Here is a 13,723-nt window from a genome sequence, read left to right as displayed (position 1 = left end):
GCAGGCCGTGCCCTCCAGAAGGAGCCCCAGAGAAAAAACCAAAAGGGGTAAAAACCTCTAGGCAGGAACTCCAAGGAACAGGAGAAAGCACAGCGGGAAACCGAGGATTCCAAGGACTGGAACGTCAGGAGGTTGCAGAGAAAGACCAGGAGCAAGTTCAAAGGAACAAATCCACAGGAGCAACAAGCAGGAGCGAGGACCATCAACAACAGGGAGTACTGCAACGCAAAGAAGAGAAGAACTCAAGTTCCTTATATACCGATGGACAGGAAATGAAAAAACAGAAAAAGGGAAAAGTGCCATAGAGAAAGCAAGACAAAACGCCATCTTAAAAAAGGGGAAACAGTGCATGCTGGGAAAAGAATAACACCCTAAGAAAGAGAAAGCATGGGCCCAATGTCCAGGGGAGAAATGTGCAGAAAAACAGGTAAACATTATGTGAGCGTCCCGGGGAACACCTGTGATGCAAAAGCAGCATGTGAAGTACCCGTGGCGAGGTCCGCGGCCCGACCCCAGGCCGCCCAACCTGGCCACTGGGAAAGGGAGAGATGCCGCAGACAGCCACATGGCCTGCAGCAAGCCTGAGGGGCCGAGAAACGGACTGTGGGCCCCGCCACAGGCTGAGAATGTAAACCACAGGTTGAAAGCCCACCTGCGGCGTAGCAGTAAATCAACAGAGATTTCAGATGGCTTATTGTTCTTTTGTGGGGTATGGGGAGTGGATTTTGGACTTCCTGAGTGGGTGCAGGGATTAGGGATTGTAGAAAGGTATGGAGTGAAGGAATCTGAATAGTTCCTTGAGTGATGGTGACTTCTTGGGTGACTGGGGTGCATCTGGAGTAGAGGATGTTTTGTGAAAGTCTGCCTCATCATACCTTATTTGCAGATATTCATTTGCCTTCTGGCTGACAATTTACATTATCAGGTTTTACCTCTTTAATGAGAATGTTTTCATCTGGTGAATGGCAACTGCTGTTCCCCTTATCAATGATGCCTCAGCAAACTGTAGGTCAATTTGGCAAGCCACCAGTCTGAATCCCCTAGCAAAAACAGAAAATGGACTGCTGCAAAACCCCTAACATGGAGCATGACTGCTAGGCTCCGGGCTTCACCGTGCAACACCCTGTGAGACTTTTTTTTTTTTTAGCATAATGGCATCACACCTGCAGCACCTTTTTCATACCAATCGAGGGCTGTAAATCAGTAAGCACAAAGAGTGGGAATTTTCTAGCAACTGGAATGGTTATCGTATTATTGTTTGGCTGTCCAATGAAGTTCAGAGCAAAGGTGAGGCAGCCAGACTTTTATTAAGTGTAAAATTGAGGAAAACATTTCACAGGCATGAAAATAGGGGCAGAGCCCCAAAGCCATTCTAGACAAAGTGCCACTGAACAAACCGGATGAAATTAATGGCAATGTCAAAAACGTTGGAAATTAAAGAGGTACATTATATGCAAAAAACATCTACATGCACAGTATGTTGCAATATTTACAGTGACTAAAACAGAAAAGGGGTGGCAAAAACAGGGTGCACTATAAGCCAATGTCTTTCCGATTTGGATACATTAATATACATGCTCCACTATATTAAAAGGTTTTATTGAGTTACTCTATATAAACTGTAACAAATACTATTTATTTACTTGTACTTCTTGATTTTTTATTAGTCTGTGGATTTATGATTGTGTTTTCTCCTTTTCTGAATTTGTGCTTTCAAAATCTGTGTCTGAAAATGAGATTCAGAACCCTTTAAACTTAAATTGAGATATGTGGCTTTTGCGGATAGACACAGGCCATGATCTTAGGTGGCATCATGCAAAGTGTTTTGCTTACAGGCTATACATCCCTTAACTGCAAACCTACAAACCATGTAAATCTAGAAACATATCCTATGCTTCTTTGCCCATATTCCTTTGCCCATAACCCTTGAGCAAACGCCTCATACATACACGGCGAAACATACACCCCTCATATGCACAAACATCAATAAAATATTTGCACACCTCTTGTAAAAACACATTTATTTCAACATCTGAAATAGTTAATGGAATGAAAACACTGAATATAAACAAAATTTGACCTCAATGATAAAATGATCATGGCACCAGGAGATCAGGCTTTGCCATCCTAAAATTTAAGACTGAGCTTGGGTATAGATCTGATCTACCGCCTACTCATACACCAGCACAGAAGCCCCCAAGCTCCTGAGAGCCAAGTAAAGAACACTAAATTAGGTCCTAGACATGTACTAACACCTCATACTTCAGATCCACATGCCTATACATAAAATGCTCACCTTCTTCCGTGGCACGGGAACACACATGTTAGCTAAGAGCTGGCTATTGCCACCATAACATCAAAGGTCAGAACAAGTTAATATCCAGTGAAGAGGGTGGCACAACCTGCAGAGGATTTGGTCATATATATATTTCTAATGCAATTCTGATTAATAAATCAAAGAACCTAATAGAACCACCTGCATAATGAATGATTCCACTGATGAATTTTCTTCTAAAACTTTCAACAGAAATCAGAAAGCCCAGTGGAGGGATAAGTCTCTCAAGGAAAACTTCATCTATGGGTCTACCAACGACTGAGATTTTAGGGACATAGAGGGCAACATATGTGTCTCAAGCTGTAGGTAGAAAGGAGACCGTGTACTGGAATTCCAGTCCACAAATATGCTAAGGCCACTTAATCCAAACAAAGAAGCTACTGTCCTCTCTTCCCACCTCCCTCTAGAAAGGGGTAATATTTTACAATAAATACAGGCAACAGTGTTAAACATTGAGTAACAAGAGGGAAAATTATTAAGAGAATGAGAGAGTAGTCAAACCAGAAGGAAGAGCTTGGGGCTCACTGACCACTCAGAAGTTAATCACATAATTGCAAACATTCATTAACAATAAATGTGAACATAATCAGAAACTTGAACTGTGTTGTGTCCCTTGAGAGACCAGTAGGTAAATACAATTGAAGTATGCACGTTTGTCATCCTCTGGAACACCCAAACAGGGCTGCTTCGGCTCAGACAGCAGCAGGCTATGGTACTCTTATCAAGACTACTCTAGGCTGCTTCTGCTCTGACTTGGCAACCATCAGGGCCCAACCTTAGGATACAGCAGCTTTCTTTCTACTCCGGGTGTGCCATGGTGTGACTGTGACATCCTGCAACAAACTTCACTGGGCAGCTCCAGCTGGCCAGGTTCAGCCAGAAGTTTAGATTGGAGACTTTCTTGATCTATGCTTGTATCAGTAAGTGGAGCACTTCCCTGGTAATACCTCATGCGCTGGAATTTGTTACAGACTCTTCCACTGGTAGTAGTCAGAGACTCCTGCTCACACTGGTGTCACTATTGATAAAATCTGGGTCCTGGTTTGATCACGATTCGTTTGAAAGGCTCCTCTTGCTCCAAAACGAGGATCTGGATGGAAGAGAGAACTAGGAAAGGTGGTGATAAGAAGAGTAGAAGGAAAAGTCGGGGAGAGAAAAGTTAAGCATACCCATTAAAACACGGCACATCACTAATATCAACCAATAATGTCAAAGAGGAGCAGTCTCAGGGGCATAGTGAAGCACTGGGTGTCACTGTGAACACGCACGTTATCAAAGTCAAGGTCCTTTGGACAAGACATTTTAAGAAGCGTGGTCAAAGCCTACACCAAATATACAGGTTAAATAAAATCAAAGTGGAGGACAAGTGAAAGAGAAAACATGGAAGGCGTGTAAAGAGGAAAGGGTAGCATCAAATATTTCTGGCTATTGCAGTACACTCACCTTCACGTTTCTGGGGTGTAGTACCCACTTTTGGAGCAGGAAGCTGTACTCGCGTAAAGAAGCAATGAAGCATTCAGGATGATAAAACAGTGTGTTAAATTGAATTTAGTTTCCTTGCAGCGCACCTACTAACTAGGGTGGCTTCTTGTCTAATCCAGGCACCTTTTAACACATTCCATTTACCCTTTCAGAATCACCACAACTGAACACACTGCTTCCACCTCATGCCTCTTCTATGTTGCAATCCTTACGTGACTGATAGTGAATCTCACCCAGAGAAAGTAAACTATATGTTACCTGATCTCAATACCTCATCCCATCCCACTAGCTCTATGAGAATCCAGAGCTCACCTTTAAATTCTGTTTCTGATGAGCAACCTAAACAGGTAGGGAGTTTCCTTTCATTACGAAAATAAGAGTTCTGCAAGTGCATTCCATAGCTATAGTAAGGATGCATGTCTCATATGACCTGGTAGGTTACAGAAGGAAATCTGGAGGGTGTCTATCCTCTTGTTTTCCATTGTGAGGCTTACACGTATAATGCTGGAACCTGTGTGTTAAAAAGTATCTCCATCATCTGACTTCCACTGAACCAGCAGCTATCCCCGGAGGATTGTCAGAATGTGGCAGAGTCTTTCAAGATATCAGATTACGTGGAAAAATCCCCAACCACGACTCCCGCACAAAGAAATTGTGAACAACGAAAGTGGAACAATGCTTTCATTAACCACGACTTCATTGTTCTGTGCCTTAACCACGCATGTGCTTAACTACGCACATGCGTGGTTAAGGCACAGAAGAAGGGAGTTGGCTTCGTCGAGGACGCGATCAGGTAAGTGGGGCGGGCCGTTTTAGGGGCGGGGTGGGGGGTCGGGGCATTTTTAGTTTTAGGAGAGGGGGTGTGTGGTTGCTGGTTTTGGGGGGGTCGCTGTAGTTTTAGGGGCGGGGTGAGGGGGTCACTGTAGTTGTAGGGGTGTGGTGGGGGTTGGGGTTTTTTTTAGGGGCAGGGGTGGGGGAGTCGGGGTAGTTTAGGTTTTGGGGGGTCGCAGTAGTTTTAGGGGCAGGGGTGGGGGGTTGGGTAGTTTAGGTTTTAGGGGGTCACGGTAGTTTTAGGGGTGGGGGTCGGGTAGTTTAGGTTTTAGGGGGGTGGGGGGTTGCTGTAGTTTTAGGGGTGGGGTTGCTATATTTTTTGTGTTTAGGGGCAGGGTGGGGGGTCGGGTAGTTTCGGTTTTAGGTGGTGGGGGGTTGCGGTAGTTGAGTGAGTTTGGGGTATTTTTAGTTATTAGGGGCAGGGTTGGGTAGTTTAGGTCTTAGGGGGGTGGGGGTTGCAGTAGTTTAGGGCAGGGGGGTCGCTGTAGAATTAGGGGCAGGGGAGGGGTTGGGGTATTTTTAGTTTTTAGGGGGGTGGAGGGTCGCAGTAGTTTTAGGGTTGGAGGTCGCTGTAGTTTTAGGGAGAGGGGTGGGGGTTCGGGGTATTTTTTAGTTTTTAGGGGCGGGGTGGGGGTTGGGGTAGTTTTAGGGGTAGGAGTGGGGGGGTCAGGTATTTTTCAATTTTAGGGGGGTGGAGGGTTGTGGTAGTTTTAGGGCTGGGGTAGTTTATGTTTTAGGGGTGGGGGTTGGGGTAGTGGTAGAATTGTTTTTAGGGGTGGGGTGGGGGACTGGGGTAAGATTGTTTTAGGGGTGGGGGGAGGCGCATGCTGTAACCACGCATGCCGTTCACGCATGCCTTTACCAGGATTGCCTTTACAATGAAAAATCGTTGTTAAGGTGTTCGTGGTAAAGGCATTCATGGTAACAACGCGCCCGTTGTTCCGACTGCTTTGTTTAGGCACGCGTGGTTCCAGCATGCGTTGTTCCGTCTCCTATTCCAGATTACGCTTTGACACAGTCAACGCAACACTGTCCAACAAGTGTGTGCTTTTTTGACTACAGAGAAGGATGTCTGGTCCAGTAATTATGTGGATAAAGTAATGCTTGGTTGAAAGGATGCTACTCATTTTCAGTTGCCTCTCTGACATAAACTCTGTACACTGGTGTTCAGGCTGGAAAGGACTACACGGCCAATCTGGATACTTGAAGTGAAAGACGTTCTACTTGGCGGCGGCAACATTGAATGCTCGTCTACTCTAAAAGGTGTCTTTGTGAGGCTATAGATAATAGCTCTGAGGGGGGTGGGTGTTTGGGGGTGTTAAAACCCCCTAAAATATATTCTGTAGTAAATCATTGGGTACAAGTGCTTTCAGTCTGGTGAAGTGTCTGTCAGATTTCACCTGGGATTTTTACATGCCCACAATGACAAAAACACACACTCACTCCTCTCTCTTTCCATTGCCCCTTCAGACCCCCTCATGTCCTGCTTCTCATATAATGTATTTTAACAAGATGTCCAAGTTTGATTGTTGGGAAATCTGAAGCTCACCTCTCTCCCCCCCCCCAAATATCATACTGACCAAGCAACACCCCCGATATTAATGATCAAAAAAGCCTTTGTTAGCTTTTGTTTTCTTTGATAGAGACTAAAGGCCTGATTTAGAGTTTGGCAGACAGAGTTCTCTGTCACAAACACAATGGAGTACCCTGCTCACCAAAGCCTCAGTCCACCTGCCTAATTTAGAAACAGGCAGAACGTAAGCATTCCACTGATGGGGCCACTTTTGGTTCCATCAACAGAATACTTCTACCAACAGCCCGAACGAGTAGGGTCCCTCATAAGAAGGATATTATACAGTGAATCCTATTTAGGGCAGACTGTGTAATGCTTTATTCCCAGTCTATCGCCACCAGGCAAAACATGAGGGTGAGGACAGGAAAAAATCAAAAATTACCCTCACACTCTGGAAGAAAACTCCCAGGATGTGGTCATCATGATTTTGGGGTTTTTTCACAAACTCACCCCCATTTTTTAAGTTTGTTTTGGAAAACAAAAAACTTCTGAATATGTGGATAGCTAGCTCTCATGGGTGACATCACAGTTTGTCAAACATTTCTCACACTGACAGGAACCGCCATGCCAGTGGTTTCAACATCTCTAAATTTGGTGGACAGGATGTTCGTCAGGGCATTTGAGTACTATAATATGTCCCATTAATCCATCCGCCGAACTCTAAATCAGGCTCTAATTGGTGTTCAGCTTTACCAGCTAGCTAAAAAGACAGCAGAAGATAACAAGCATTTGCAATGCAATGGTTCTCGCATTTGCTCGAGTTAGAGCTATTAGCATTGTAAATTCCTAACTGGACTCTTCTTGCCACATAAATTGAAAATGTAAAGTAAAATAGTTGACAAAAGCAAGCCCATTCAAAGTGCCGCAGCCGCCATGAGCGCGAAGAAGAGACACAAAAGGAAAAATAAGTTTGCTCGCAGTCAAACGTATCAGCAAACATGACATTATCCATGTAACAGGGTCAATGGCCAAGGCAGCAACAAAACCGCCCCATGGAGGGACAAATGTAAAGCATTTACCAATGATAACAAATGATTTTTGAAAGACAAGCCCATGAACAAGTGATAGTGACGGGCGTGCAGTGGGTGTGGTTAAAAGCCCATAGATAGATTACAAGACAGAAAGCTTGTGCGCTCAACATAAAAAAAAGTGAAAGGCAATAGTCACAGAACTAGGACTAAATGCTGCCATGAACATGAACTAAAAGTATTACACTGACTCATACCAAAGACCTTTGAGACAGTCTATATGTAGGATATACACAAAAAGATTGGTGTTTTAGAGATTTTGCCCTTTGAGCCATTGCTGAAAACTTTGTATGGCCAATAGAAAACATTAGAGATCTTTAATAAGTAGTTCATGATTTGATTTTCTTCCCACTCTAGTACTTGTAGTCATGTAATTTAAAAAGATAAAAACAGAACTACAAGTACCAGAAAGCAGAGTATAAAATCAGGACTGGCTAAGCATCAATGTGTGTCTGCTAGGTAGAGGAGGGGAATGTAGTTGGGAGATGCACATGGATTAATGAAAATAATTATTTGAATTTCCTACACTGTGGGGTTGAAAAAAATCACGGATGGTTCTTTGTTTAAAATTTAATGCTGCATTAAAATTTTCCCAATTTCTGATACGTCGCGATCAAAAACAGTGCAAAACAATGATCTCATTAAATAATCCTTCTCGGTTCGACTTGATGTGATGAAACCGAAAGGAAGACTGAAACGCCGTAGCTCACGGTCTTCTCTGCTTCTTTATAGCCTAGCATGACGCATGAATGAGGATACAGCACAGAATTGAGACTCTGTAAAATAACTAACTTCTGTCTCTACTGTGATTTAACTAATTATGCGAGAGGAAATGTGAGCTTGCACTACGTTTTCATATTTTAATGTGCAGGCTCGTCCTTCCCTCTTTCCAATGCCATGGCCTATATTTACATTATAAAATAATTCCAAAAAGCAAGAACAGGATACAGAAAAATGCATTAGACACTTTACCCTTCGCAACCAGTGTTCAGACCATACGACACGTCTTAAAATAAAAGTGAACGGTTTCCTGGCGAAATCCGATTTCTACAACATGCCGTTCTGAAGACGGCACAGTTGCTTATTTCAGATGCAGCGAAGCGAAAGCCGGGAAATTAGCTGTCCGTTTCAAGGCTGTGCGATTAATTATGTTATGTGGGTTAGCTAGATGTGTTGCCATTTTTCACATTTAGCGCAAGATTTCACAAGCCCACGTTCTTCGGAGTAAGCAGGGATGTGAGCTTCGTGCACAAACAACTGACAGGCTCCACTAAAGTAAAACAAGAGTTCAAAAACAACCACCCCTGCAGGGGTTACGAAAACAAACACGCACAAAGACTTGGCACATTTCCCCACTAGAAAATATGTCGACCAGCCGGTGACGTGAGATCTATACGGATTAAGTCAGTGGAAAAACAGGCAAGGTCAATATATCTGCAGTGGCAAAGCCACAGATACAGCCTTCTGGCTTTGCCGATGCTCTTCCACAGTGGAAAAAAAACGAAATATAAAATAAGAAAAAGCCTGATAATTTATAAGCATGTATGATTCCTCTTGCATGTGTTCAGATGCATCATGATGCTATGGCAGCCCCAGCATGATGATGTAAGTAGGTGCGTTTCTCGTAAAGCCTGCACTCACGTCATGACGCAGTGGCAGTTTACTTTTTTAATTTACTGGTCAAAAGACATACGCAAATAAAAAAAACAACAAAAAAACGGGCACAAATGCACGTTTTCACAAAGGAGCAGCACAGCAGGAAATTGTAACTTTCGAGCCGTCCTAAAATGTTTAAGAAACATTAAAAGTAAACAAATAGATTCAAAGTCAATGCGATGATCATGAGCGTTAAGGAGAACACAAAAGGAAACAGAAGCTTGCTCGCAGTCAAACGTATCAGCAGTTATGCAATTATCCATGTAACAGGGTCGATGTCATGCAAAGCGCTAGACTACTGCCCAGCGAGATCGCGCTGCGTAGGAAATTAAAAAAAAAAGTAGTTCAGAAGCCATGCAGAAAAAACAGAGCCTTGAATGTTTTCAGTAGTTTACTGGTCCTGAGGATGAGGGCTAGACACCGGAAAAGGCATGACATTGGGGGTGACATGGGCGTGGTTAAAAGCCCACAGAGATTACAACAGGGGCCAGAGCGCTTATGCGCTCGACCCGAAAAAGGAGCAGTTACTTATCTGTAAACCTATTACTGCATCACTGGTATCTCTTCTGAGTTCAGCATTAGCATGCTAAAAACAGTTTTAGCATGCTACACATTATAATAATATATTACAACCGATCTTTATATTCCTATCTCAGCACCTGGTTATCTTCCTTTGTTATTTATGTGTATTCTGTATTCATGCTCCTTTTTTTCTTTTCATCAAAAATCTGTTTTATATATTTTAGCATGAATGTATTGTATCCGTTTTTTACTAATAATTTGTATTACATATATAAATGAAGAATCTTTTGTAAATTACAACAATTTAAACTGTCAGTTTTGTTTTAAAATTTACACACATTCATAAAATGCCTATGCATATGAGAATGTAGTATTGATTTCAGTTTAATTTCATATTAACGTAAGCAGTTTTAGACATACCCCTGCTGGTTAGTATGGTTAACATCTCAAGTCCGTTACATACCTGTATATAACATATCAACTGTGATAATAGGGACATATTTCAACAAGGAGTTATGAGTGACATCAAACTGTCTAAATAGTTTAGATATGTAAAAAAAAACAAAGCAAAACACTATTCCCCAAGTTCACTTACCTGCCTTTGTAGGAGGCTGGCCTGGCTTATAGTGGGTACCTGATGGTACGTACACCTTGTGCCAGGTCCGGTTATCCCTTATTAGTAGATTAGTAGTGTTCTAGCAGCTTAGGCTGATAGAGGTAGCTATAGCAGAGCAGCTTAGGCTGAACTAGGAGACATGCAAAGCTCCTACTATACTTATATCATATAGCACTATATCATAAGAATCACAACACTCAGAGTTACTAAAAATAAAGGTACTTTATTTTAGTGACAATATGCCAAAAGTATCTCAGTGGATATACTCCCTTAGGAGGTAAGTAAAATACACAAAATATACACCCAAACCAAAATCAGGTAAGTAAACAGTTAGAAAAGTAGTGCAAACACTGTAGAATACAATAGGGTGCAATAGGCCTAGGGACAACACAAACATATACTAAGAAAGTGGAATGAGAACCACTTAGGGACCCCTGGCCTAGTGTAGTGTGTAGAGGGTCGCTGGGAGTGTACGAAAACACTAAGGGTGTCCAAGATACCCCACCCCAAGACCCTGAAAAGTAGGAGTAAAGTGACCCTACTTCCCCAGAAACACACTAAAGTTGTGATAGGAGATTCTGCAAAGACCACAACAGACTGCAAAGCACTGAAGACGGATTCCTGGACCTGAGGCCCTGTAAAGGAAGGGGACCAAGTCCAAGAGTCACAAAAGTGTCCGGGGGGGGGGGCATGAGCCCACTAAACCCCGGATGAAGGTGCAAAATGGCTGCCACCGGATGGAAGAAGGTGAAGATCCTGCAACAACGAAAGGTGCCAGGAACTTCTCCTTTGTGCAGAAGATGTCCCATGGAGTGCTGGAGGATGCAGCGTTGTTTCTTTGGAGAAAGACCGCATACAAGCCTTGCTAGCTGCAAAGGTCACGGTTGAAGAAAAAGGGTGCTGCCCAGGCCCAGGAAGGACCAGGAGGTCGCCACTTGGAAGAGGAGACAGAGGGTCCCTTAGCAACACAAAGAGCCCACGCACTTGAAGGCAGCACCCGCAGAAGTACTTGAACATGGGTTCAAGAAAACTGAGCACAGCAGTCGTCTCAACCCTACAAAAGAGGGTCCCACGAAGCCGGTGGTCAACTCAACGAGTTGAGCAATGCAGGACGGAGTGCTGGGGACCTGGGCTAGCCTGTGCACAAAGGATTCCTTGAAAAAGTGCACAGAAGCCCTAGCAGCTGCAGTTCACGCAGTACACAGGATTACTGTATGGAGAGGTGAGGCAAGGACTTACCTCCTCCAAATTTGGACAGTTGGACCACTGGACAGTCCGGGACACTTAGGTCCACCAACTGTGTTCCAGGGGCCTCGTCAGGATGAGAGCGGTCCCAGAGTACCGGTGACACTGAAGTTTGGTGCCTGCTGGAGCGGGGGGATGATTCGGTCGACCCACAGGAGATTTCTTCGTGGCTTCCAGTGCAGGGTGAAGGCAGAGAGCCCCCAGAGCATGCACCACCAGGAAACAGTTGAGAAAGCCGGCAGGATTAGGTGCTACAATGTCGCTGGTAGTCTTCTTGCTACTTTGTTGCAGTTTTGCAGGCGTCCTGGAGTAGTCAGCAGTCGATCCTTGGCAGAAGTCAAAGAGGGAGATGCAGAGGAACTCTGGTGAATTCTTGCAAATCGTTATCTGAGGAAAAGCACACAGGAGAGACCCTAAATAGCCCTCAGAGGAGGATTGGCCACCTAGTCAGGTAAGCACCTATCAGGATGGGTATCTGATGTCACCTGCTGGCACTGGCCACTCAGAGGCCTCCACTGTGCCCTCACACCTCTGGATTCAAGATAGCAGAGGTATGGGACACACTGGAGAAGCTCTGGGCACCACCCCTTGGGTGATGATGGAGAGGGGAGTGGTCACTCCCCTTTCCTTTGTCCAGTTTCGCACCAGAGCAGGGGGTGGGGGTTCCCTGAACCGGTATAGACTGGTTTATGCAAGCAGGGCACCAGCTGTGCCCTTCAAAGCATTTCTAGAGGCCTGGAGAGGCTACTCCTTTCAGGCCCTTAACACCTATTTCCAAAGGGAGAGGGTGTAACACCCTCTCTCAGAGGAAATCCTTTGTTCTGCCTTCCTGGGACTGGGCTGCCCAGGCCCCAGGAGGGCAGAAGCCTGTCTGTGGGTTGGCAGTAGCGATAGCTGCAGAGAAAACCCCAGAAAGCTGGTTTGGCAGTACCCGGGGTCCATGCTGGAGCCCTGGGGATGCATGGGATTGGCACCCCAATACCAGATTTGGCATGAGGGGACAATTCCATTATCTTAGACATATTACATGGCCATATTCGGAGTTACCATTGTGAAGCTACATATCGGTATTGACCTATATGTAGTGCAGACGTGTAATGGTCTCCCCGCACTCACAAAGTCCGGGGCAATTGCCCTGAACAATGTGGGGGCACCTTGGCTAGTGCCAGGGTGCCCTCACACTTAGTAACTTTGCACCTAACCTTCAACAAGTGAGGGTTAGACATATAGGTGACTTATAAGTTACTTAAGTGCAGTGTGAAATGGCTGTGAAATAAAGTGGGCGTTATTTCCCTCAGGCTGCAGTGGCAGTCCTGTGTAAGAATTGTCTGAGCTCCCTATTTGTGGCAAAAGAAATGCTGCAGCCCATAGGGATATCCTGGAACACAAATACCCTGGGTACCTAGGTACCATATACTAGGGAATTATAAGGGTGATCCAGTATGACAATAAGAATTTCAGAAAATAGTCACTAGCCTGCAGTGACAATTTTAAAAGCAGAGAGAGCATAAACACTGAGGTTTTGGTTAGCAGAGCCTCAGTGATAGAGTTAGGCACCACACAGGGAACACATACAGGCCACAATTATGAGCACTGGGGTCCTGGCTAGCAGGATCCCAGTGACACAGGCAAAAACAAACTGACATATGAGTAAAAAATGGGGGTAACATGCCAGGCAAGATGGTACTTTCCTACAGGCTCCTATGAACTTCTTTGTGGTGTCTGGATGCCGTAGAATACGAGCTTGTGTAAAAGCTTGTTTAAGATTTTGGAAGGCTGTATCAGCTGTGTTTTTCCAGCAGAAACCACCCCCAAAGTCTTTCTTTCTTTAGGGTCTGCATGACGTAACTTGTCTGCTGAGCAAAATTCTCTATGAACTGCCGATAAAATTGGCTAAGCCTAGGAAACATTAAGGCCCTCATTATGACATTGGCGGTAAATCCCACTTACCCCCACGCTGACGGCTGCCAACTTACCACCGCGGTGGCGGATATCCAGTCACAATATTATGAGACACACACCAATCCGACAGAATACAGCCACATACACAAATCCGCCAGACCCAGGGTCAGTGATAAAGTGGTGGCACCAAAACCCATACCGTCACACCAACAAAACAACGCCCACTACATTATGACCCACAAATCACCATGGCGGACATTCAACGGCGGTAAACCATTGGCGGTACATACTGCTGCACTCAGAATGGACACCCACATACAAAGCAACACCACATTGGCCAATACCAAAAACACACACCTGACACCCATACACACACAACACCCACGCCACTATAAAACACATGCCCACATTACCCACAACCCTTTACAATGACAAATCATAGCCACCAGGACCACTGTGACAACTAGACACACACCACTTACACCCAGGCACCCCTCAGGCACTCCACATCACACACCCCACCACAGTACCAA

At 44.6% G+C, this 13,723-nt stretch overlaps 1 protein-coding gene across 1 annotated transcript in view; it reads right to left on the bottom strand.

The window, feature by feature from the left end:
• Nucleotides 1-2,006: 2,006 nt before the first annotated feature.
• REC8 (REC8 meiotic recombination protein) overlaps nucleotides 2,007-13,723 on the bottom strand; it is a 1,036,252-nt gene continuing 1,024,535 nt past the window's right edge. The window contains exon 19 of the mRNA XM_069238146.1: nucleotides 2,007-3,442. Within this exon, the coding sequence (XP_069094247.1) occupies nucleotides 3,354-3,442 (89 nt within the window). The 3' untranslated portion in view covers nucleotides 2,007-3,353. The remainder of the gene's footprint in view (nucleotides 3,443-13,723) is intronic.

The sequence above is a fragment of the Pleurodeles waltl genome, chromosome 6, assembly GCF_031143425.1.
Source record: "Pleurodeles waltl isolate 20211129_DDA chromosome 6, aPleWal1.hap1.20221129, whole genome shotgun sequence".
In the NCBI taxonomy this organism is placed as follows: domain Eukaryota; kingdom Metazoa; phylum Chordata; class Amphibia; order Caudata; family Salamandridae; genus Pleurodeles; species Pleurodeles waltl.
Note: the sequence above shows the minus strand (reverse complement) of the source record. Positions and strands in the feature narration are given on the sequence as shown.